At 31.0% G+C, this 27,032-nt stretch overlaps 2 protein-coding genes across 3 annotated transcripts in view; both read left to right on the top strand.

The window, feature by feature from the left end:
* Positions 1-14,944: 14,944 nt before the first annotated feature.
* LOC108687957 (RNA polymerase I-specific transcription initiation factor RRN3) lies at positions 14,945-17,792 on the top strand. Its single transcript, XM_018194002.1, has 8 exons — positions 14,945-15,092; positions 15,303-15,500; positions 15,657-15,876; positions 15,962-16,064; positions 16,140-16,295; positions 16,544-17,041; positions 17,127-17,305; positions 17,394-17,792. Exons 2-8 carry the CDS (start codon positions 15,303-15,305, stop codon positions 17,717-17,719), a joined length of 1,680 nt encoding a protein of 559 aa, XP_018049491.1. The 5' UTR covers positions 14,945-15,092; the 3' UTR covers positions 17,720-17,792.
* A 1,237-nt stretch (positions 17,793-19,029) lies between these two features.
* Positions 19,030-27,032, top strand: part of LOC108687969 — an 18,182-nt gene continuing 10,179 nt past the window's right edge. For both annotated transcript variants that reach the window (XM_018194019.1, XM_018194018.1), the window contains exons 1-2: positions 19,030-19,241; positions 26,100-26,487. In XM_018194019.1, coding sequence (XP_018049508.1) covers positions 26,243-26,487 — 245 coding nt within the window. In that variant the 5' untranslated portion in view covers positions 19,030-19,241; positions 26,100-26,242. The remainder of the gene's footprint in view (positions 19,242-26,099; positions 26,488-27,032) is intronic.

The following is a 27,032-nucleotide window of genomic DNA, read 5'->3' as shown; positions in this document are numbered from 1 at the left end:
TATATATATATATATATATATTGTCTTCTACCATAATTCGACAAGAATTACCCCGTGAAATTTCTTTTACAATTATTCCGATCGATTTTTATTCTATAACAAACTCCATGTATCCCATACATCAATATCTCTCCGAATAATTCCTACTAATTACAAAATCATGTCATATCTCGGCTGCAGCTTCTCCATGGCACATGCAAGAAACGGTGTGGATTGCCCGAAGTGACTTGCTACGTTCGACGCGGAGGATGCGAGACCGAAAGTGAGATCGTTGCGAATACGGCCGGCTTCTCGTGTCACGTTTAACGCGCGTCTAACGTCAACGAGGCTTTCATAACCACAATACTCTGCGAACCACAGTAATCTGTGTCACATCAAATGTGCAAATCACGCGGCTGATAGACGCGACGTGAGACAATCCACTATCTGGGGCGCTATTGTCCACATCCCTCGTGCGTTAATTGTGGTTAATTCGGCTTATCGGCTTCCTAGACGCTAGTCTTACGAGACAAGCTCGACAGACCGGTAAATGTGGCGAGAATTGAACACGTATTGCAACGATCTCACACATCGGATCGTATCCTAAATTTAAACGAATATCGAGTAAAACCCGGAAAGGTTTCTGAAGAATCACAATGTTTTTTGTACATGCCATGAGGAAGCTGTAACAGAAATGTTAAATGACACAATAAAAATTAAAGAAAATTTATGAAAGGAATAAGACAATGAGAGAGTCGAGCAGAACGAGTCACAATAAAGATTAACAGAGGAAGGTGTATAAAATAAATTAAAATTGGATCTCTGAAAACGACTAAATCCGCTAATATTTATTATTCCAGCATTTGTCCTATTTCCCAATGCGTCAGGAATCTACTCCTGATACTTCGTCTATAATACTTTCCTTTTGATTTTTGTTTTATAAGAAATTCCATACCTTAATCTCTCTTCGAATAATTCCTACCAATTTTTTGAAATCGTTTCATATCTTGGCTGCAGCTCCACCATGGCACATGCAAGAAACGGTGCGGATTGCGCGAAGTGACTTGCTACGTTCGACGCGGAGGATGCGAGACCGAAAGTGAGATCGTTGCGAATACAGCCGGCTTCTCGTGTCACGTTTAACGCGCGTCTAACGTCGACGAGGCCTTCATAACCACAATACTCTGCGAACCACAGTAATCTGTGTCACATCAAATGTGCAAATCACGCGGCTGATAGACGCGACGTGAGACAATCCACTTTCTGGGGCGCTATTGTCCACATCCCTCGTGCGTTAATTGTGGTTAATTCGGCTTATCGGCTTCCTAGACGCTAGTCTTACGAGACAAGCTCGACAGACCGGTAAATGTGGCGAGAATTGAACACGTATTGCAACGATCTCACACATCGGATCGTATCCTAAATTTAAACGAATATCGAGTAAAACCCGGAAAGGTTTCTGAAGAATCACAATGTTTTTTGTACATGCCATGAGGAAGCTGTAACAGAAATGTTAAATGACACAATAAAAATTAAAGAAAATTTATGAAAGGAATAAGACAATGAGAGAGTCGAGCAGAACGAGTCACAATAAAGATTAACAGAGGAAGGTGTATAAAATAAATTAAAATTGGATCTCTGAAAACGACTAAATCCGCTAATATTTATTATTCCAGCATTTGTCCTATTTCCCAATGCGTCAGGAATCTACTCCTGATACTTCGTCTATGATACTTTCCTTTTGATTTTTGTTTTATAAGAAATTCCATACCTTAATCTCTCTTCGAATAATTCCTACCAATTTTTTGAAATCGTTTCATATCTTGGCTGCAGCTCCACCATGGCACATGCAAGAAACGGTGCGGATTGCGCGAAGTGACTTGCTACGTTCGACGCGGAGGATGCGAGACCGAAAGTGAGATCGTTGCGAATACAGCCGGCTTCTCGTGTCACGTTTAACGCGCGTCTAACGTCGACGAGGCCTTCATAACCACAATACTCTGCGAACCACAGTAATCTGTGTCACATCAAATGTGCAAATCACGCGGCTGATAGACGCGACGTGAGACAATCCACTTTCTGGGGCGCTATTGTCCACATCCCTCGTGCGTTAATTGTGGTTAATTCGGCTTATCGGCTTCCTAGACGCTAGTCTTACGAGACAAGCTCGACAGACCGGTAAATGTGGCGAGAATTGAACACGTATTGCAACGATCTCACACATCGGATCGTATCCTAAATTTAAACGAATATCGAGTAAAACCCGGAAAGGTTTCTGAAGAATCACAATGTTTTTTGTACATGCCATGAGGAAGCTGTAACAGAAATGTTAAATGACACATTAAAAATTAAAGAAAATTTATGAAAGGAATAAGACAATGAGAGAGTCGAGCAGAACGAGTCACAATAAAGATTAACAGAGGAAGGTGTATAAAATAAATTAAAATTGGATCTCTGAAAACGACTAAATCCGCTAATATTTATTATTCCAGCATTTGTCCTATTTCCCAATGCGTCAGGAATCTACTCCTGATACTTCGTCTATAATACTTTCCTTTTGATTTTTGTTTTATAAGAAATTCCATACCTTAATCTCTCTTCGAATAATTCCTACCAATTTTTTGAAATCGTTTCATATCTTGGCTGCAGCTCCACCATGGCACATGCAAGAAACGGTGCGGATTGCGCGAAGTGACTTGCTACGTTCGACGCGGAGGATGCGAGACCGAAAGTGAGATCGTTGCGAATACAGCCGGCTTCTCGTGTCACGTTTAACGCGCGTCTAACGTCGACGAGGCCTTCATAACCACAATACTCTGCGAACCACAGTAATCTGTGTCACATCAAATGTGCAAATCACGCGGCTGATAGACGCGACGTGAGACAATCCACTTTCTGGGGCGCTATTGTCCACATCCCTCGTGCGTTAATTGTGGTTAATTCGGCTTATCGGCTTCCTAGACGCTAGTCTTACGAGACAAGCTCGACAGACCGGCAAATGTGGCGAGAATTGAACACGTATTGCAACGATCTCACACATCGGATCGTATCCTGAATTTAAATATCGAGTAAAACCAGGAAAGATTTCTGAAGATTCGCAACGTTTTTTGTACATGCTATGAGGAAGCTGTAACAGAAATGTTAAATGACACATTAAAAATTAAAGAAAATTTATGAAAGGAATAAGACAATGAGAGAGTCGAGCAGAACGAGTCACAATAAAGATTAACAGAGGAAGGTGTATAAAATAAATTAAAATTGGATCTCTGAAAACGACTAAATCCGCTAATATTTATTATTCCAGCATTTGTCCTATTTCCCAATGCGTCAGGAATCTACTCCTGATACTTCGTCTATAATACTTTCCTTTTGATTTTTGTTTTATAAGAAATTCCATACCTTAATCTCTCTTCGAATAATTCCTACCAATTTTTTGAAATCGTTTCATATCTTGGCTGCAGCTCCACCATGGCACATGCAAGAAACGGTGCGGATTGCGCGAAGTGACTTGCTACGTTCGACGCGGAGGATGCGAGACCGAAAGTGAGATCGTTGCGAATACGGCCGGCTTCTCGTGTCACGTTTAACGCGCGTCTAACGTCGACGAGGCCTTCATAACCACAATACTCTGCGAACCACAGTAATCTGTGTCACATCAAATGTGCAAATCACGCGGCTGATAGACGCGACGTGAGACAATCCACTTTCTGGGGCGCTATTGTCCACATCCCTCGTGCGTTAATTGTGGTTAATTCGGCTTATCGGCTTCCTAGACGCTAGTCTTACGAGACAAGCTCGAAAGACCGGCAAATGTGGCGAGAATTGAACACGTATTGCAACGATCTCACATATCGGATCGTATCCTGAATTTAAATATCGAGTAAAACCAGGAAAGATTTCTGAAGATTCGCAACGTTTTTTGTACATGCTATGAGGAAGCTGTAACAGAAATGTTAAATGACACATTAAAAATTAAAGAAAATTTATGAAAGGAATAAGACAATGAGAGAGTCGAGCAGAACGAGTCACAATAAAGATTAACAGAGGAAGGTGTATAAAATAAATTAAAATTGGATCTCTGAAAACGACTAAATCCGCTAATATTTATTATTCCAGCATTTGTCCTATTTCCCAATGCGTCAGGAATCTACTCCTGATACTTCGTCTATAATACTTTCCTTTTGATTTTTGTTTTATAACAAATTCCATACCTTAATCTCTCTTCGAATAATTCCTACCAATTTCTTGAAATCGTTTCATATCTTGGCTGCAGCTCCACCATGGCACATGCAAGAAACGGTGCGGATTGCGCGAAGTGACTTGCTACGTTCGACGCGGAGGATGCGAGACCGAAAGTGAGATCGTTGCGAATACAGCCGGCTTCTCGTGTCACGTTTAACGCGCGTCTAACGTCGACGAGGCCTTCATAACCACAATACTCTGCGAACCACAGTAATCTGTGTCACATCAAATGTGCAAATCACGCGGCTGATAGACGCGACGTGAGACAATCCACTTTCTGGGGCGCTATTGTCCACATCCCTCGTGCGTTAATTGTGGTTAATTCGGCTTATCGGCTTCCTAGATGCTAGTCTTACGAGACAAGCTCGAAAGACCGGCAAATGTGGCGAGAATTGAACACGAATTGCAACGATCTCACATATCGGATCGTATCCTGAATTTAAATATCGAGTAAAACCAGGAAAGATTTCTGAAGAATCGCAACGTTTTTTGTACATGCCATGAGGAAGCTGTAACAGAAATGTTAAATGACACAATAAGAATTAAAGAAAATTTATGAAAGGAATAAGACAATGAGAGAGTCGAGCAGAACGAGTCACAATAAAGATTAACAGAGGAAGGTGTATAAAATAAATTAAAATTGGATCTCTGAAAACGACTAAAATCGCAAATATTTGTTGTTCCAGCATTTTTCCTATTTCCCAATGCGTCAGGACTCTACTCCTGATATTTCGTTTATAACACTTTTCTTTTGATTTTCGTTTTATAACAAATTCCATACCTCAATCTCTCTTCGAATAATTCCTACTAATTTTTCGAAATCGTTTCATATCTCGGCTGCAGCTTCTCCATGGCACATGCAAGAAACGGATTGCGCGAAGTGACTTGCTACGTTCGACGCGGAGGATGCGAGACCGAAAGAGAGATCGTTGCGAATACGGTTGGCTTCTCATGTCACGTTTAACGCGCGTCTAACGTCGACGAGGCCTTCATAATCACAATACTCTGCGAACCACAGTAATCTGTGTCACATCAAATGTGCAAATCACGCGGCTGATAGACGCGACGTGAGACAATCCACTTTCTGGGGCGCTATTGTCCACATCCCTCGTGCGTTAATTCGGCTTATCGGCTTCCTAGACGCTAGTCTTACGAGACAAGCTCGACAGACCGGTAAATGTGGCGAGAATTGGATACGTATTGCAACGATCTCTCATATCTGATCGTATCGCGTATATGAGTAAATTTTAATTTGAATCCAAGAAAATCTCTGAAAAGTTGCAATATCCATGCAAGTTTGTTGCACATGCCATGTAATCCGTGCAACAAAAATATTAAGTGATTAGTAAAAAATGAAAGAAGATTACCGAAATGAAATTAAAAGAGACAGAGTAAATGTTACAGAAATGAAGTTCAAAAAGGAGTATGTAAATGTATAATTAAGAAGATTCCTTCCAAAATGTTTGTGAATAAATAAACGCTCGTTTTAAAATTTATTATTTATTCCAACGTAACTCTTATTTCTTTTTCCACAACGCGTCAGAAAGTTGTACTTCAGATTATTAATCAATTTGTACACACGTGCTATGATGATAGCATACTCCATAATAGTATTGTAACATCGATTTTAATACTTGATATTGTAATTACAATTATGTGACACACGTACGTGACAATTAGTTTATAATTTGTTACAACTGTTTATAATTAGTTTACAATTAGTTATAATTTGGGTAACATAAATTTTGAAATTGTATAAGTAAAGATTGAGATTACACAGTGCTGTATTCAAATATACAGATCACACACTATTCGTGTAGTAGTATATGTTATGTGTGTTTGATTGAATATAAACTACGACTTCAATTTTTTTCACAATTTCAAAATTTCCATTAACTTGTCCAAATTACTCCCAAATTGTACTTTATTTTGTTAATTGTGAAGTTATATCATTGTTATTTTTTCGTGTTTATATTATCTAAAACCATAGCAAGCATGAAATAATTTATGGGAAATCATTAAAATCTTTCGCATGAAATAGATTGCAAAAGCTGCAACGAAAAAAGTATTATAAAAAGAGAAAATCAAAGAAGAAATATTTGTGATAGAAATTAAGGGAATTTTCGAAGATACATTGAGTATATGCTAAGCTGTCGATATATTCATCTAAATATATTCATCGGTCGATGCGAAAAAACTGTTTATATTTATCCTGAATGAATAGGCATTATGTCGGACATATCTGATTTGATAATCAAAACGAAAAAGTTATTCATTATTTGACATATTCCATATTGCATAATGTCTTTTAATTCAGAATGAATATAAAAAGTTTTTAGTTGAATATTTTCATCGTGAATTTTTATTCGATCGACACACATAATATGTGCTTATTATTATTCGTTTGTTATTTGTTTGTCTTGTTTTCGTTTTTATCGCCATTAATTTTTCGGAATATAAATGTGTATGTTTTTATTTATATTGTCAAATTATCTAATGAGCTGGATTCGTGAATAAGTGTGTCCGCAAACAATTGAAATTACTCAGCAGTATCTCAAAACAATCATCTCCTGTACTCACTAATGTGTGTGCTGAAGAAGCAAGTAATAAATTTTAAAAGTTATGCGAACTTAAAGTGGTGTGAGTGTTATAAGGCTTGAACAAAAGTTTTTTTCTTTTATTTCTATGGCAAAATAGATCTATAGTATATATATTAGAAATTTTTTTTGTAATCTATTTAATTTAATCTGTTTAATTTAATTAAATTTCCATCGGTTTATCGGTATCTGAAAATTTCTTTAATGATATCTTTTTTAATCTCGTATCAAATAAGAAATTAAAAAATAATGACGTGCAATCTAAAAAGTTACAATAAATTTCAGCAACAATTAATTAAGATATGAATATATTGTGTACATTTTATTGCGTACATTTTATTATACATTTTATTATTACGTACATTTATATCATAATCCTTACAGCTTTGTTTTTCGAAGTATGTGTTTCTTTACATTGTCGATATAATATTTTAATAATTATTTCTATCAATATCTTTTAAAAAAGTATACATTAATAATAAATGTTTTTTTTAAGAAAATTTTGTTGGTCATAGTAATTCAAATCAAGTCAAGCTGGCAATGTTTGATATTTTTTATTTTTATTGATATTTTATGAGCGCGCGCGTGAATAATTGAAGTCGAAAACTTTATCGTTTTATGTTTTACGATTTTCCCTTTTTTCCGGCGACATCGGTGAACTCACTATCGGGCGTAGTCCTAATTTTGAGAATTTTTCTTTTCGTTTAAAGATATTAATATTGCGAATCAATTTTTCATCAGGTTTGTGATAATTATATCCTATATATATCTCGATATCAGATTATAAAACCGAGCATTACATTTATTAATATAAGGTCAATATAGTAGTCCTTGTGTTGTTCGAAATGTACATTACTGTATTGTAATTCAAATAATCCATTAAACTACAATTATATTTAATAACTGAAATTATTGATTGTTTAATTCTATATATCAATAAGACATTGAAAATTTAGATAAGTTGCGAAAGAAGCACTGGAAGACGAAGATGAAAAATATCAAAAAAATGTTGATGAAGAAGATAACGAAAATGTATAAGCTTCTGAAAATGAAAAAAAAGGGCAAATTTCTAATGTATCTACTTATCAAGGTAAAAGAAAATCCGAAAGACAAAGAAAAGTTCCTGAAAATTTTAAAGATTATATCTATTTGGACATACAGTGAAGCAGTCACAAAAACAGATAAAGTTAAGTGGACTGAGGCAATCAATGAAGAGAAGACAAAGGAAATAAATTAAAAGAAAATAAAATATAAGAAGTTATTGATGAAAATCAAGTAAAATAAAAAAAATCCTTGCATAACAAATGAATATTCCGGATTAAATAGAATAGAAAGTATAAAGCTAGATTGGTGATAAAAGACTGTGAACAGAGAGAAAGTTTAGATTATCAGGAAACTTATAATTCTGTAATTGAATATAGTACTTTGAGAAATATATTTGCTATAGCAATAGCCAGAAATTGTAAAATAATTACTTTCGATGTTAAGACAGCTTTCTTATATGATGAGCTGGAAGATGAAATCTTTATGCATCCGCCAGAGGGATATAATTACAAAAACAAAATTTTGAAATTTAAAAAAGCTATATATGATTTAAGACAAGCGCCATTGAAATGGAATATGAAATTTACTAATTTCTTGAAGAAAATGGGATTTAAGTCTTTGAGTAGCGAACAATGTGTGTTTAAGAAAAATGATAATAATTTGATTCTTGAAATCTACGTAGATAATGACTTGCTGATAGGAAATAATTCAGATGAAATGGATAAGACTTTAAAGAAACTAGGAGAAAAATTTAAAATAAAAATAACAAGAGATCTGAAGACTCTTTTTTTTTTCTATACAATAACATGTAAAAATTCAGTGATACTTTCACAGCAAACTATATTAAGAAGATCCTACAACAGAGTGGAATGGAAGATGCAAAGACTGTAAAAGTATTAATACTTAAGGAAGAATTGAATAAAACCCTACTTAAAACAGATAAATTTCCATATAGAAAAATGATAGGAAGTCTTCTTTACACATCATCATCAAAAACGAGACCTGATATATGCACTCAACTTGTAAGCAGATTTGTTAAAGGCTATTCTCAAGAAAGAATCAATGATATAAAACATATTTTAAAATATCTGAATGGGAATGTCGATAGAAATATAAAGTACAAGAAGAACAGAAATGTCAGTTTACTTGAAGCATATTTAGATGCATACTTAGACTATGTGATTTGAAAACCAGAAGAAGCACAACTGGTTACATAATATTTTTTGCAGGTGGTCCAACAAATTAGTGTTCAAGAAAACAATCAATATTAACATAATCTACGCAAACTGAATACATATATACTCGAAAACTCTGCTAGAAGAATTACTTAATGATAAAATTAATATTGAATTAAACATGGACAGTCAGAGTGCTATCGCTTTAATCAAGAATGATATTATCAACAAAAGAAGCAAACATATAGACGTAAAATTCAGATTTGTACATGAATTATTTAAAGACAAAGTCATTTCTCTTAAATATTATCCAATGACCGAATAAATGATATCTTACAAAATCATTAAGTTCAAATAAATTTATAAACTTTAAAAAGAAAATAGTTAGTAAGTCATTTAAGGAAGAGCGCTAAATAAATAAAGTATGTTCAGATACATTCTTTTAACTTAATTCAAATTAAGGAATAGTGTTGGACATAATAATTCGAATCAAGTCAATGTTTAGTAAGCGCACGCGTGAATAATTGAAGTCAAAAACTTTATCATTTTATCGTCTTACGATCTTCCCTTTTCTCCGACGATATCAGTGAGCTCATCACCGAGCGTTCTAACTTTAAGAATTTTTCCAATTAAAGGTATTAATATTGCGAATCAATTGTTTATCACGTTTGTGATAATTATTATATATCCTATATATATTTCGATATCAGATTATAAAACCGAGCATTACATTTATTAATATAAGGTCAATATATTCTTGTGTTATTCAAAACACACTGAATATTGTAATTCAAATAATACATTAAACTGCAATTACATTTGATAACTGAAATTATTGATTGTCTAACTCTAATAAAGTAATTAGTCAACTTAATTGATTGTTGCGATTACTCAAAGATTTCAATTTTAATATACAAAGATAAATATATTACAAATTTTAATATAAACATTATAATAATTTTAAAAAATTCCTGTTACGTGACAAATATTTCTAGGATCTCAAGTCACATTATTTTATTTTGTTTGTTGTAAAGTTAATTGGACAATCAATCCGATGAATAAACTAAAAAACATTATGTTAAAATTGATGTTCTATTAAAATTATTTATCATTCATATACAACGCATTTATATGTATATATATATAATAATTCAGACATTAAACTAATTAAGTTAATTTAAGTGAAATATTTTTTATTTTTATAAGAAAACACAGTATTTATATTTCATATAATATTAAAAAACTAAATGTACAGACATATATATTATGTATATGTATATGTATTACATATATTGTTTTTATTGCAACAATTTATAAAATATTTAATCTTGGAGAAATATTAAATAAAAGAAAATTCCTATCTAATAAATTCCTAATAATAAATTTAATAAATTCTTCTTTAGCAAAATATAAATTTTTATTTTTATTTTACATATTGCATATATTCTTCACACAAATCTTTAGAAAAGTTTTACATTTATAAAATTTTAATATTTTGTTTTGACTTTTTACTTTTTATATTTTCACAGGAAAAGAGAATTTGAGTATCTTTTTATTTAAATGTTTTAAACATGTTTTATTTTTAATATATTTAAAATAAATAATAGTTCTCTATATATAAAATAAAACTTAATTTAAAATTTTCATTTTGTAAAACTTATTTCTATTGAATATAAACATTAATAAATTTTATTTCCATTTCTTTTCTTTCTATATTCGTACCTGTACAAGTACAGTAGCATACATGGAAGAATGGTTTTGATGAAATATCTAAAAATTAATCTAAATAAATAGGATGCTCAAACTGACTAATACTTACTATAGTATTAAAATTTTATACAGCCGTATTTTTTACAATCTGTATGGTTAAATTTATATAATTATTTTGATCGTCCAAATTTTGATCGTACAAATTTAATTTGTAGATATTTCAGCAAAATTCTTGAAATTTTTTCCGCATCGAAATCACAAATAATAAAAGTAATCCAAGATTAAATATTCTGTCATAATGTTTTATAATTTTTTCATTTTAAGGCAACGAATCTATGAAGTTTTGTATATTCATTTGCAGTACGATTGTAACAATGTCGATAAACGTATATTTGACACAATTTTCAAGATTTGTTACCTCATTAATAAAGTATTTTATCACTCACCGACCGATGCGTAATAGTGGAGTTATCGGCCACGTAGCTACGATGATTCTGTAATATGCAAGCATGAATTAAAATAAAGCTCAAAATAATCAATGATTTAAAAGATACTTTTTATACATATAAAATTTTTAAATTAAATATCTATTAAAATAGTTGTTTACTGTTCAAAAAATATCTTCATGAAAATGAACTTTTTCAATGTTTCAGATTAATTGTTTTCTCTACTTATTATTTTTAAATCGAAATAAAATAATCCATAATATAAACGAGAAAGAAAAACTAATTTTACAAATAATAAATAAATAATGCTTACCGCAATAATTACTCCATTGGCGACCAATGCCTCTCCTAAGTTTCCTCCTCCTTTCAGATTTTTAAATTTCTTCTTTTATTTCCTCACATGTTATCGAATTTCTTTATTAGGTTGCATACATGATATGCAATAGCAGAATTGTAGTACCTCCATACTAATCTATAATACATACAAATATATTCAAATGAAAATAATGTCTAAAGTAAATATATTGAAGAATAATTTTATTAAAGTTTTTATGCGTACGTAAGAGTAATCTTATTTATGATTAAATAAATCTTTTTGACATAAAATTTAATTAAAAAATTAATCTTATATTAATTATAAATATCTTAAACATTTTATGAAATATTTATATATATTTGTTTATAACTATAAATATTTTACTAAATATTTAAAAACTCTTAAAATATAATATAAAATACTTTATTTATTTGATAGTACTACATGTAGTATACAATTATATTACATAAATTTAAAATGCTCTACCACGCATATAAATAATTACTTTCACCAATAATAAATAATAAAATTATTTAATTATGTTCACCTCGCGATTCTCCACGCAGTCATCCCTGTCATCGCCCCGGCTTTTATTTCATTTGTTTTTTGTGAATCATTATTTGCTTCATCTGTTTAGAAAAACAAATACATTATTAATGACATTAACTGCATTACTATTAGTTATTAATTAGTCACTAGAATAACAATCGCGCGGCTTTATCATACTTTATTCGACAGTCTCGATGTTAATCACACTTAATGCGTATTTAATCTGCATGTTACGATAATGGTAAAATCAGAGGAGAATTAATTACGGTACGTGATACCCGCGATATTTTATAAATAAAACGAAAACGCAATGGATTGTATTTAATTATAACATGATACGGACTCGTTCTTTACGCGATTTTACATCAAAAACGTTGCGATGACACGGCGATAACGCGTCGCGACGATGTTACACATTTTGATTTCCAGTTGAACAAGTACTGCGAAATGCGTATTCGATCGAATTGTCAGTGTACGATTCTTGAAATCTATTATACGACATTTCAATGAAGGAATAAAGAAGTTAGTAAAAAAATGCAAATTTCACTTACCTATTAAATGAGTAACGACGCCACCTAATCCGGAGTCAACCTGTCCTGAACTGTCGCATCCTGCAAATAAAACGTGAACACATTAGGATAGCAAGAAGACTTTGTTTTCTAGCGCGAACTTCACGCACCAAAAATGACGCGAGCGACGAGGACGCTATGTGTCTCTTATGCGTTTATGTATTTTTCGCATTTCAAGCTACAGTATACGAGCATTACATTGTAATAGAATAATCGTATTGAATATCATAACTAGATATTCATGACATTTATAATAAGAATATTATTGCTTTGCCAATTATTTACGCAATACATCTTCAGGACAAATATTGAGATACATGTTTTAATTAATTACTAATAATATACGAGCGTTGATGTTTCGCGTCAGTTGAATATTACAAATGAGGAAACGATAACAATAAAAAAATAAGTTTTTTACCAATTAAACGCCAAAAATAATTTTTGCAATACTTATTCGATCGAACTAAAAATAGTACGCTGCTTTAATTTTGATGATGCATGAAGTTGATCGCGCGCAAAAAAACGACGCCGCTTCGTTATCTTAATAAGATCGCGACGGGCACAGGATCGACAGATGAGGCATGCTGCCACTTGTCTCGTTCGTCGAATTCTCATTAAGATGGCGAGGCGACGTTGTTTTTTGCGCGCGATCAATTTCATGCATCATCAAAGTTAACGCAATGTACTGCTTTTGATTCGACCGAACGAGTATTGCGAAAAATATTTTTCGGCCGGACAATCAATGTACTAGTACTATTAGCTCTACATTATTATAGGAAATAAATACAAAGTTAATTATACTTCGCATTAAATTAGCCTAGAAATTTCACGCCTGCGAAATCGTCGCGAAAACATTGCGGTATTAATAATGTACATATTAATAATAGCTTAAACATTTTATTTAACACGTTTAAGACATATTAAAACTATTAGAGAACTTAAGAGCGATCGGTTTTTAAATATTTCTCGCGCCGCGTGTGTGAAAATATTAATAACTTGATAATATTTATTAGTTACCTCGTTAGTATAATTCGAACGATTTTTCCGAGCCGTTGCCCGTCGTTTTATTCTCTACAGTGCAGGAATTAGGATATTTCTGGAAATGAGGATGCTTCTGGAGTTCAGGATACTTCTGAAGATCAGGATACTTTTGAAGGAAAGGTCCACAATGATTGATTCGAAGACATTGATTCGAAGCCAGAGGTGCGAACTATTTCAACGTAATATAACAGGACACACACCTGTTCTCTGGCTGAAGCGCAAAAGCGGGATATCACCCCTTACACGTTATTTATAGGCACCGTCAGACTTCGAATCCCACCACTCGCATGCCAGCCAATGAGCGCAGAAAGTCGCTGCGCGATTCTGATTGGACCGCGCTAGCTTTCGATTAGAGTATATAAGTGCGACGCGCAAAAAATTTAGTCTTGTTCAGAATTTGACACCGTTCGTTTTGCATCGATAGATAATCCTGTATATATTCAGAACGCGTTATTACAGTATTAACATGTATTATAGTTTACGTTACATAGAATTGCAACATAAAAGCGCGTTTTAAATACTGGCCAGAAATTATATTTTTTCCAAAAATTATAAAATCAATTAGAATAAATAAATGAAGACTATCGAAGAAATTGTATGAAAGAAAAATCGAACTTATAAAATAATATGCAATTATAATAAATTGTGGATCATTTAAACACTGCGCAAATATAGAAATATATTTATTACTTCAAGTCTATAGCAAAATTTTAAATCAAAATATTAATATAGTATACAATTTCATTGAATTTTATTTTATTTTATATATTACGTATTAAATATATTATTATATTAATTATATTATGATAATAATTATGCTCATCTATGTATAAAATGGAAGACGTTTATTAGATTTTTATATATTAATGTATATACATGACATTGGAATGGTCTCATCATTAATGTAGCCGTAGTTTCCAAACCGAAAATAGATACACTAGGAATAGTGTACAATTTCTAGAAACATCCACGATAACAGGAAAAAGGCTGGGCTCTTTGATTTCTCTGACTTAAGAATTACCTTTGTCTCTTTCTTTTACAACGCGACGCGTGACGCGCTTAGTGAAAACTCTTAGAAAACTCTTCTTTAAAATACCTTACACTATAGGCGTTCAGATTTCCTGGGTTACCTGGGTGCTCCTCAGGTCTTATGTCATCCTTATCTAATGTACGATAAACAGCAAGGATGAAGTGTCACACTTGGGTGACACTCGAGTAGGTATCTGAACTCAGCAATAGATCAGCAATGGATTGGCAACACTGCTGATCGGCTGAAAGTGTATGATCACGTATGGTGAAATAATTTGTTAACACGTGGGATGTAAGTCTTATCCAAAGAATAGAAATTAGAAACGTACGTGTGTACAGCAATTGCTGGAAAGAGTTTATCTTATGTGAAGTGAAAATCGTACATACTCGTTAAAGTAAGTAGCTCGGTCTAATTTGTTTTAACGTGCGCTTAACCTTATTTCTCTTGCCGCTCTACATGCTACCCCGCGTTCACACGTGCTATTTTACTTATATCGACGAACGCTTCTTGATTACAAATTAAATTTGGAGCAGCGCTTTACGAGATAGCTCTATCATTAATTAGACCCTAATAGAGTTCTTCCGATTAATTGTCTGTTTAATAGATGTCTGTGGTATCCTCAAGAATCAGCAGCGTGTCATCTATGTTGAAAGACAGTGGAGTTAGAGCGCAGTTTATTAAACAACCTGACAAAATATGCACACTCCCGAAAGATGTTAAAGATATATTATATAATTACAAGGGTATTAGAAAAAAAGAATACGAGAAGTTGATACATTCGATTAAAAATTGTATTATAAAGGTAATGGTATTAAGACAGACAAAAGACGCAGAGAAAATTTACAGTCTTTTACAATGCTTGATATATATGTATCATATAGTTTATATATTAATTGTATATTATGATGTAAGACTACTTTCTTTAAAATACTCTTTTTGTTTCTTTTTTTCTTATCAGGATAACAATTTAGCAGAATTTATAACTGAGGTAATGCAGTATATATCCTTGTTAGATATTGAACGCAAATTGTTTGTTGAAGCACTTCTTCAAATCAACTGGACGAATAGATCATCACAAGTGATTTTTACATATAAACTCTTTTTGCAAAATTTAGCGTGTATGCAGACATTTCACACAAATATTGTAATAAATTGTCTCGTCGAATTATTTAAACCAAGTAAATTTTATATTTATTACTAGTCTCTAATAATATTTTATTGATAATAATATAATATTTATTATAATACTTATGTTTATAACAGAAAATAATATCGAACATGAAATTGGACAATTTAAAGATGAAGATATGGAAAGGCTAAATCACATTCATGATATATTACGTGAAATTTTAAGAGTAGTACCAATGTAAGATATAGAAAAGTGATTATGAATTATTAATTTTTGTCATCATTAACATATATACATGTTATAATTTTTTAGGTCAAATAAGGATTTACTTGAAGCCCTCGATTCAAATTTTCCATTCTATCTTGTACATGGTACTTATATACATGAAATTTACCTCTATGCATTATTAGAAATTCTAAATTATGCACCTCAGCTAAGAAGAAATATTTTAATCCTTATTATTAGAAAGTAAGTTTTTCTATTATTCAATAAATGAAATTTTTGACTTTACTATAATTAATGAAATAAAGAAACAGATTACTATTTACCTCATTCTTTTACTGACAATCTAAAAAAAATCAGTCTCTTATAAAATTTTAAAGCTTACATGAGATGAATGTTTGATTTGAACTTGTAATCTATCAACCGTTCTCATACAAAATTATTTTTTTGACTTTACTAGTAAGAGAATAAATAATAGTATATCTGTATTGTAGGCTAGTGACGTTGGATGCCAATGTACCTTGTGAAGAAGTAAACAATGATGAAGATATGGTAGAAGATGATTGTATCAATAATGGAACAAGTGACAATTTGACCAAAATTAACAATGATACAGACAAAAGTAGGACTACACATCCAACTGCACGTATACTAGACTCGTGCCTGGAATTATTTTTTAAATATATGCACGAGTTTTGTTTTGTGAATGACGTTCTGCAGCTGAAGAATCTGGAGATAATATATAGCGATATTGTCTACGCATTTGAAAAAGAAATATTAAATATGTACGGCATTCGATACGTGCAATATATCGTGTTCTACATGAGCAGTTTTGGACAATTGCGAATTTCTACAATTGAGGAAAGGTTTACAAATTGGTTGTGGCGTGAAGTAGTTGTGAAACCTAATTCTACAGTACCACCGATTTATCGGCAAACAGCTGTTTGCTATATTTCTAGTCTGCTTGCAAGTGCTTCATTTATCTCTCCGCAGTAATTAATACATATCTTTGATAACTTTACATAAATAATACATATCTAAAAAAGAGCATATCTAATATTTGTCATTTTCTTTCAGATTAGTGGAAACGATGATATCTAAATTTTCGCAATGGCTAAACGAATATATCACTTCACAAGAATATTCGGAATATATTGAGGATTATGCAAAACACGTTGTGTTTTATTCTATTTGTCAAGCGTTCTTTTATTTATTTGTCGCGAGGTACAAGCATTTTGTATTTGACTTGAAATATGGTGAGTCATTTATACTTGTTGTATGAAAGCTACAGATTTAATAACGAGATAAATTTGTATTGTGTAAACATAATTTTTTTCTTTTCAGAGAAATTTCTTCAGAATCTTTCTCTTTCAATATCCAAAATCGTTACTTGTAAATTAAATCCCTTGAAGATGTGCGACACCAAGATCGTTCACGCTTTTGCCCAAATTACAAGAACATACGGACTAGCCTACTGCGACTCTGTAATCGAATATAACGAGCGCAATCAATTACCCATTTTTGGGATGGAATCCCATTTGCCCGTTCTAATTCCTAATTTTTTTCCGTTCGAATCTTATACATTAGAACATAGTGGACGAAGAATAACTCCTTTATTTTATAATAATATGGCAAATATTGACTGTCGGTCAGTTAATAAATGTGAATAAGGAAAAAAGTGATTTACATATGTATATATAAATAAATTATGATGCCACACAGAGAGAAAAAATTATTGAACGCATAAAGGATTGCAAAATTTAATTGTCTGTCAAATTTGCTTGCACAGCATATTTGACAAATATTTTGCATTGTAAATAATTTTTGTAACGAATATTAAAAAAATAAGTATTTGTTACGTCTGCAAATAATTTTGCGATTCTCATTTGCATCATTTATAGAATTGGCATTCATAGCTTTTTCTCTGTGTACATCTAAAATCAGTATATGCAAGTAGATTTTTTTTATTCTTTCGATTGTTTGTAGAAATTAAAAGATACACAAGAATTACGTAATGCTTTTTTTTTAATTGCTATGTTTTATCGAAAAATTATATGCAATAACTTATTTAATAAAATGTTTTGAAATGATAAAATTAGACTGTGTGTACACTTTATTAATGCTGTATCAATTTAAAAAAAATACCGGATAAATGGAAAAAATTTATATGCTAGAATTAATTGAAAAGATAAGTTCTGCACTTATATAATAAAGTTATCCAGATACATTCATTTTAGATGACAAAAGATTAGTCGAGCTCAAAGATCAATCTAAATGAACAGTACAATGCATTAGAAATTTTATATTTTAAGGTTCCATGACAGAATTTCGGAAAAGTAATATAACGACTCCAGATTAGCGTGTTAGACGAACGCTCTAAAGTTAAATAATCCCGATTGATCAGTATTATTTTTCTGAGATTCCATTTTCCGACGTAATTCGAGAAAACACTTTTAAATTAATCGATTACTTTTTCCGTACATTAATGCCCGTTTCTACGTATTAACTTTAATCTTGGTTTAACTGACTCTTTAACTATCTCTTTTTGTTCTAAGAATTAGAAAAGAACAAAGAATCAATTAAATTAAAATTAAATTTAATCTACATCGCTAGTAATGTAGTCCTTATCTTTTTCTCTTTATCTTAACTTTTAGAACTAGAAGATAAAAAATAAATTAAAAAAATAAATTAAACCTGTAAATAAAAGTGAATCTAATAATCAATTAAATTAAACTAAACTAATTGTTTAAAGATTTCTTTTATTAATACAAAAATAATAAATATAATCGTAAAGACTATAGGAGTCAACGCAAATTAATCTATATTGGTAAAAATAGACATAAATCACGGAACTTATATTTGGATTGCGAATCTACACGCAGGTTTAAAGTTCGCGATCAAACGGCGTCCCGGAAGTTCTGCGCAATAATCGCGCCATCTTTCCCCCCGTGCAACGTACCGTCCGTCCGTTCCTCGTTGGTCGTGGTGTTGGTGATCGCAATCATCGCATCGCAGCGCGGGGTTCGCCCGTGCGAATGGATACGTAAAATGGCGAGGTGCAGTTGTTATTTACTCTCGCCGAATGCATCCAAGTGAGATCGGAAGAAAAACGAGTCAAAGTGCTGAGTACGATCACTAACTCGAATTTGTTAAACACGGCGTATTTATAAAATACAACTCGTGCGAATGCTCGTGAGTATCATCATTGTACGCTCATTATTGAGACATATCGGTTGTCCCGTGTAAGTAGAGAAGAAAAGATCAGTATCGTCGCCGTCGTGCTCGTTGTAATGCGTTTCTCGATCATGTGTTTTTCAACCAGCGAATTGTCAGTTGCGCCACGCCGTGTCTCTCCATGAGATAACGTGTCGATACCGGCCTTTGAAGCCCCTCCCCGTCCCTACAATTAATCCTTTAATCCATGCGACGAGGTTATGAGATTTCATTTAAGAATAGTTCCGCGGTCGATTTTTCTGTTTTAAATCGTCAAAAACGTGCCAACTTCTCGTTTATCATTATCGACCAGTTCGCCTGAATGTTCGAAGTTTCCTGTTTATCCTCCGTGACAGATATCGCGACAAGAAGACGAGGAAGCACGGTCGCGACTCCCTTTGTGCTCTAGCTTTTAGGTTATGGTTGTCGCGAGCTTTAAACTGTACGCTGTCGCGACGTTCCGTTGCTCTCGATCATATTGCTCCATCGCGTCTAAAAGAATCCTGCACTGGCTCCTGCACTGTAGCTCTCGTGTTCGACAAACGCATCGTGTAGCTTTCTCCAACAAGTGTCTTGTGGAAGTTAAATCAGCTTGTCCTAATTACATGTGGCGTCAGATCATTGTAAATATATTGTCGAATATAACATGTTAAGGATAACGTTAAGACATCATCTTTTTATGTTTCCTTATATCTTTTACACAAAGAAATATTTAAATATAAACAATCTGTTCTTATATTCCTTACAGCTGTTCAATCACTTTAGATCATATCTGTTCATTATGTCGAAAATCAATTTGTCACTTCATTTAATATTTTATCTTATGTTATTCATAATCAGGGTAAACTAATTTTTTTTAATTATGTATTGAAATAAATTCATTAAGCTTGACACTTTTCTTAATTTCAAATCTCAAGTTGTATGATCGGTGTGAATTCAGTGATTAGAGTCTGTATTCTGTACATGCCTATCAACAGTTTTCGGTGTCATTATGTGTCTCTAGATCTATTCATGTCGCAAGCTCCTATCATAACTCCTGTTCTACAAATATATTGAAGCATGCGACGCGAATAATTCTCTCTCTTGTTTCACAGTTTTTTTATTACATATAGTCTATTTTATAATTGTGTAAACATAATTGTAATTTTAGTTGTAATTGATCAATTACAGTTAAATATGAGGAGAATATTCAACTATGATCGATTCTTTGAATTGTAGAATGGGCTCAAAATATCTGCACAACACATAACGACACCAACAATTGATAGACATGTGCAGAATACAAATCCAGTTAATACATTAATGAGTCAATTCTAAGCAGATTCGTAAACCCGTACCATGTTCTCATGAAACTTATTAGAACTTATGAGTTTCCTAATTTTATGCATATGTATCATAAAACGTATGATTATTCGAAAATATCTTCGATTTTTTGTTAATTTTATAACTAATAAGAAGTCTTAAAATATTGTATAAAGATATAAGCATTTAAAAATTCTTACAAAAATATATTATGAACCTTGCGATTCTGCTTAGAATTTAGGCATAAAGATCATCTACAATAGAGGCTGTAAGCTAATCAATTTGATCAATCACAATCGAATGTGAAGAAAATAATTAATGCCCATGGGGCATAAAAAGATTTAAGCAGTAAGGTCAGAAACATAGAAAAATGTAAAGGAATAAGATGTAAGCAGTATGCGAATTGGCCAATTATAAGCTATAATGGAAATAGTATTGTATAGTAAGTCACAATATAATAAGCTGTAATGAGTTTTCTACAATAAGCCATTACCTAAGCTTTGAGTCTTAAGCCGCAAGAAATTGACGAATAATGACCAATTACAGTCGAATGTCTGTGTTTCTGTGATTGGTCGATTTCTTCCGGCTTACAACTTACTACATCGTACTATTTTCATTGTATGATATTAAATGTTAATTACGGTACTTGGCCTCGTAATAGAGCCGAAATCCACTTGGCTAAAGAAAATGTTAATGTATGCGGCAGCTTTAAAACGTAAGCAAATTTACCAATCACAATAGAAAACATTATGATCGTAAGGTCATAATGTAAACAGCAGCAAATCCAACATGTTGAATCTCTTTTGCTTACTGTTTAAATTGTACTGTTTAAATTTTACTATTTAAATTTTTCAATGTATCATGTCCTTTAATCGATTATCACATCGATTTTTTATAACTTACGGTATACTATCTGCATTATAAATGATCCTTTAATGATAGGTATACATGTGGACATTGTTTTATTTAATTTGAAATTAATATAAAAAAAAGACCTATATAAAGGATTTTACATTAGTTGTTCGTTTTTTATTTACTATAAGTTACGTATAATCCAAAAAATTTGGAACGTACCTGATGATGTAATGATTTATGTTGTTACTTACTATATATAAGATTACAAATTATTGTATCTTTTAAGAATGTAGACACAATGAAGAGCACAGACAATAAGGAAATTAATAAATTTCAACCTATTAGAATATATTCTGTAATCGGTAGGTTGAAATCTGTTATTCCTTGTTTCTATTGCCTATGCTTTTTATTAAGTACATCTAATAATACAATTACTCACTAAAGAGTTAAGTAGTCGAATGTGATTAGTTCTTATCTTTAAATCTACTAATCACATGAAGGATATGTTTCATTATTCACTGCGACTATTGAAAATTTATAATTCATACATATCGTCGAAAATTTATAATTCATACATCACGTTACATATATTATAGATTTTCAGTACTCATAGTGAATAAGAAGTAACTGAAATTGCTACTCATACTTTGTCCACAACCTTACTTTAAGAGGCCGTAAGAAATTGATCAATCGCAGTCGATTATTTTTCTCATATTTACTGTGATAACTGTGATTAGTCAATTTCTTAGGACTGCCACACACAAAATTCCGTAACATTAATCGTAAGACGTAAACCGATAAGACTTAAACCGATAAGAATATTGCTTTAGATCTACGTATTGTAACGGAAATAGAAATAGCAGTAAACTTATTCATAAGGTGAGTTTCAACCGGTTGAAACTCCGGTTGAAAATTCATCTTATTACGAGATTATGGATAAGTTCACTGTTGCGGAATTTGTGTGCGGCAGCCCTCAAAGCTTACTGCTTAAGGCCTCTTAAAACAAGGTTGTGGATTGAGCAAACATGTTGGATTTGCTATTGCTACGTTATGATCTACAGTTTCTATTGTAATTGGTCGATTTGCTTACGGCTTAAATCTTATATCTTAAATTTTTTTATGTGCTATGGCAGTGGCTGATACTTTGTCCACAATCTTGCTTAAGTCCAGATCTACAATAGATTTTTAAACCATAAAAAATGAACGAATCACAATCGATTATTCTCCTCACATTCGATTGTAATTGATCAATTTCTTACGGCTTAAGACTTAAAATACCTATTATAGATCCGGACTAAATCTTGCGTCTTATTTGCCAAGGTCTTTAATAATAAGTGATTGTACTACTGGATTTATCTATTGGATGCTTTCCATTTAATGTAACACAAGTCATCACAAACATTATTTCATCTTTCTTGGCATTCAATGAATAATAAAAACAAAATGACATTTGTGACAACTTTTGTCATCAAATGAAAAGTATAGTTTTTAGGCCTGTAGTATCTAGATCTTAACAAGTGAGCTTTAGTAATACACATACTTACTATTTTCAAATTTGTTAATATATTCTTAATAATTAATCGTGTTAGTGATGAGGGTCTTTGTACATAAAATTATATAAAATATATATATATAATTCGATAATCTCGAATAATACATTTATATTTTCTCTTATTAAAATTCCTTTTATATCTTTGATTAAACAGTTCTATTTACAATAATAATGTTTCCTTATGTTAATATTTCGAATTATCTTCTCTCGTTATAATTTGTAAATTTATTTGGTAAACAAATTAATACATCATAACCCAACTACAATATATACATGACATACACGTTGTTATATTATTACATTTTTTTATTATGATATAAGATATCTTTGAAGCACATAAATTGTACAAAAATTTATAACTTTTTTGAATCGAAAAAAGATGCGATAGATACATACATTTTGACAATAACGATTAGTAGATAACAGAGTTGTATTTAGAATGTTGAAAAAATTAATTTCTATAGGAGACTACTTTAAAAGTTTCCATTAATGTGAAAATATTTTTCCATATTTACTTTCTTATACTAAAGTTTCTTTTCAATAAATGTTAAAGATTGTGTATTTTATAAGGGGAACACTAGGTGACGGGATTTTGATGCGCTTTATATAAGCTGTTCTTGAGCGAAAAAAAAAACGATACGTGTCCGGCCGTTTCAGCCATTGGCTCAGTTTCGAAGAAATTGATTTTTTAAATTATTGTAATAATTTGAAAAACATACTGTGTAAATGAAAATATCAGTATCTTATAAATTTCATTTAATGTTATTAATTTTAATTATTTTTTTGTAATGAAATTTCATATAATTACATATTATTGATAATTAAATAACATACATTTATGGAATATTTATTATTATCAACGTTATCGTCGTCGTTGTTGTTATTCATATGAACGCATGAATAAGATTGTAATCAAAACCGTTATGGTTTCTGATGAAATTAGAAATTGGAAATTATTTATTAAGATTAGGAACAAGCAAGTCATATGATTGTAATCTTTTTTTGATTAACTTTAATAGATTTATTAATAATAATAGAAAACTAATTGTGTTCTGTAGACGTACGAGATGATAAAAATCATAAAAACAAGAAAAACAAATATTTACTGCATTGTGAACATCTTACGAATGAATTTTTGTTGCAGACATTTTTCTAATATCTGGCAGAAAGCAGATTTGATTGACATTATGGAAATAGCTTCTTTCAGGAATCAATTTTGATAAGAATCAAATTTTTCATTCTAAAATAAAATACATTCTAAAATTCATTTGTTAGATGTTCACAATGCAATAAATATTTATGTTTTTTTTTGTATTTATAATTTATGTTATCCCGTATAATGTATGTCTACAAAACATGATTAGTTTTTTATTATTAATAAATCAATGTTAATCAAAAAAAGATTACAAACATATATATATGACTTATTCCTAATCATAATTTTTAATTTCCAATTTCATCAGAAATTGTAACAGTTTTCATTACAATTTTATTTATGCGTTCATGTGAATAATAACGACGATAACAATGTAATAATAAATATTCCATTAATAAACAATAATTTATTTTAATTATTATTTAGTTTAATTATTATCTAGTTTTTAGTTTAATTATTATCTATAATATTAATATATAATTTCATGAAATTTCATTACAATCAAAAAGTAATTAAAACTAATAAATATTAAATTAAAATAAAATTTATAAAGATAGTGATATTTACATTTATACATTTTTCAATAATTATTTAAAAAATCGATTTTTTCGGAACAATGGACCAATGGCTGAAACAGCCAGACACGTATCGTTTTTTTTTCCTTCAAGAACAGCTCGTAAAAAGCGCATCAAAATCTTCAATTCCGTCACCTGATATTTCCCTTGTTAGTAGAGAAGAAAATCGCCGATATTGACATAGATCTCCTAAAGCAACACCCTCTTATTTCTCAAAAACTAATTATTGCACTTTATTAATAAAATCGTGATCTGTTTAGCTAATTAAAGAAGTATAAATCGACTAAAAATGAATTCTACGATTGTGAAAATAAAATTCTTACGATTTTCTTTTGTAAATTGCGTAGTTTAAATAACAGTACCTATATTATTGATAATATTACATTATTCTAAATGCTTGTTGTTTCTTAAATCAGTTTTTTTTTCTTAATTTTTTTATAATACGACTTTAAATATAAAATTGGGATGAGCGTAAATCGCCACACTTGTCTGTAAATCAGATCATGAATTAACTTAATCTTTATAATGTTGCTTTATAGTGTCAAATAGTTCTATTGGAACTGAAAACAATCGTGCATAGAATAACTCTTGAAAAATTATCGTTACATGTTTGTATCTTGCAGAACAGCATAAAGTAAATGTGCATATAATTCAATAAAAATGTTTTATAATGAAGAGAGTGAAAAGATTCTAGAATATCTTATATACATTCACTTGTAGCTATTCTATGCAAATAATTCTTGTAAAAGAAAAAAAAATAGGAATACATAGCATTACTGTCTACTATGTCAATTTTGGAACCTATTTTGTCAAACGCTCATTTTTGCTTACTTTATGAGAAAATTAATTATTACAAAACTGTATTATAAAAACTGTTTATATCTATTATCTGATGAAAGACTTTTTATTTTGTACTTGTGTTTTTAAAGTTTATCACCTTTTTTAAGAAATATTGTCTAAAAACAAAGTGGTATGTCGACATCGATGACTTTCCTCTATACATATATATTATGTATGTATGTGTGTTGTGTGTATATATATATATATATATATATTTTATATATATAAACATTTTAGAATTTCTAATATAATTTTATATACGTTTACTATAAAATTCGTGCTTTACAAATACTTAAACACAATCAGATTCCAGTTAAACAATATAATTTTACAAACGCGATTTTTTATATGTGCTTTGATAATACAGCATTTAAAATCTACTTTACACAATACTATATTATTTTTATGTGTTATCAAGTTTTTACGCTGTTAAATTTACAGTGTATTTCTATATTATTTCAACATTATTTCCTCAACAATTGTATTGTTCGGTATATTTGCTTACTTTTTGAAATTATACATAAAAGTCGAATATAATTAGTTATTATTTTCCATAGGTTGTACCGCATAAATACTAGCAGATTCCTCTACAGACATGATATTGATGGATTGGTCTAAATCAATGTATTAGCACAATCCAATTTTGGTCTTTATTAATTGAGAAAAGATCATATTTGCTAACACCTAAGTTTTGAATAATATGGATACACATTATTATAATGTTGTGCATAATGCCAGTGGTACTTTCACATTAGAAGAAGTACCGAGAATCTGTACTGCAGACGGCCAACATATTCAGTTTGTTGTTGAAGATGTTAGTGATAGCAGTAATGGTTCACAACGGCTTGTGACTTATACTACTGCACCACAAAACAGGCAGGCAATATTAACCCCGCAAACTATTAATTTAGGGAATCAAATATCTACGACGCGATTGGAACAAGGGTAACTTATACAGCATGCATTTTCAATTGCTCGAATTGTACCGGGATAGAATAGAAGAGCTCTAAGCTTTTGTGATTAGAAAAAATATATAGATTCAAAAGATTTAATAATAAATTTGTATAATTTTAATATCTCTCAAAAAAACAAACAGTCTAGAGTGTCGATGCTGGTTGTAAGAGATAAACTTTAATGGTTCTAAAATAATATAAATATCTTAATCTGTAAAACGTGTATCTTAATATTTTAAATATCATATATAATGGGCCATACATTTTGAGATTAAGATGTTATTCGGGTTTTTAAAGTATATAATAACTTTTCGAACATTTATAGAAAATGTACTTAATTTAATAACACTTTTTACATATGCAAATGTTTCCATACATATCAGGATTGTATAACATGGAAGTAATTTTCCTTATCATACATATCAAGATTGCATAACATTATTGTAACAGGTGCTTCTTAAAGTAGTCTTCTATCATTCTATTGAACATATCATATATGTATACTATACATATATGTAAATATATATGTATATATGA

Source organism: Atta colombica, unplaced genomic scaffold, assembly GCF_001594045.1.
Source record: "Atta colombica isolate Treedump-2 unplaced genomic scaffold, Acol1.0 scaffold222, whole genome shotgun sequence".
Lineage (NCBI taxonomy): Eukaryota > Metazoa > Arthropoda > Insecta > Hymenoptera > Formicidae > Atta > Atta colombica.
This window is presented reverse-complemented; position numbering and strand designations above follow the sequence as displayed.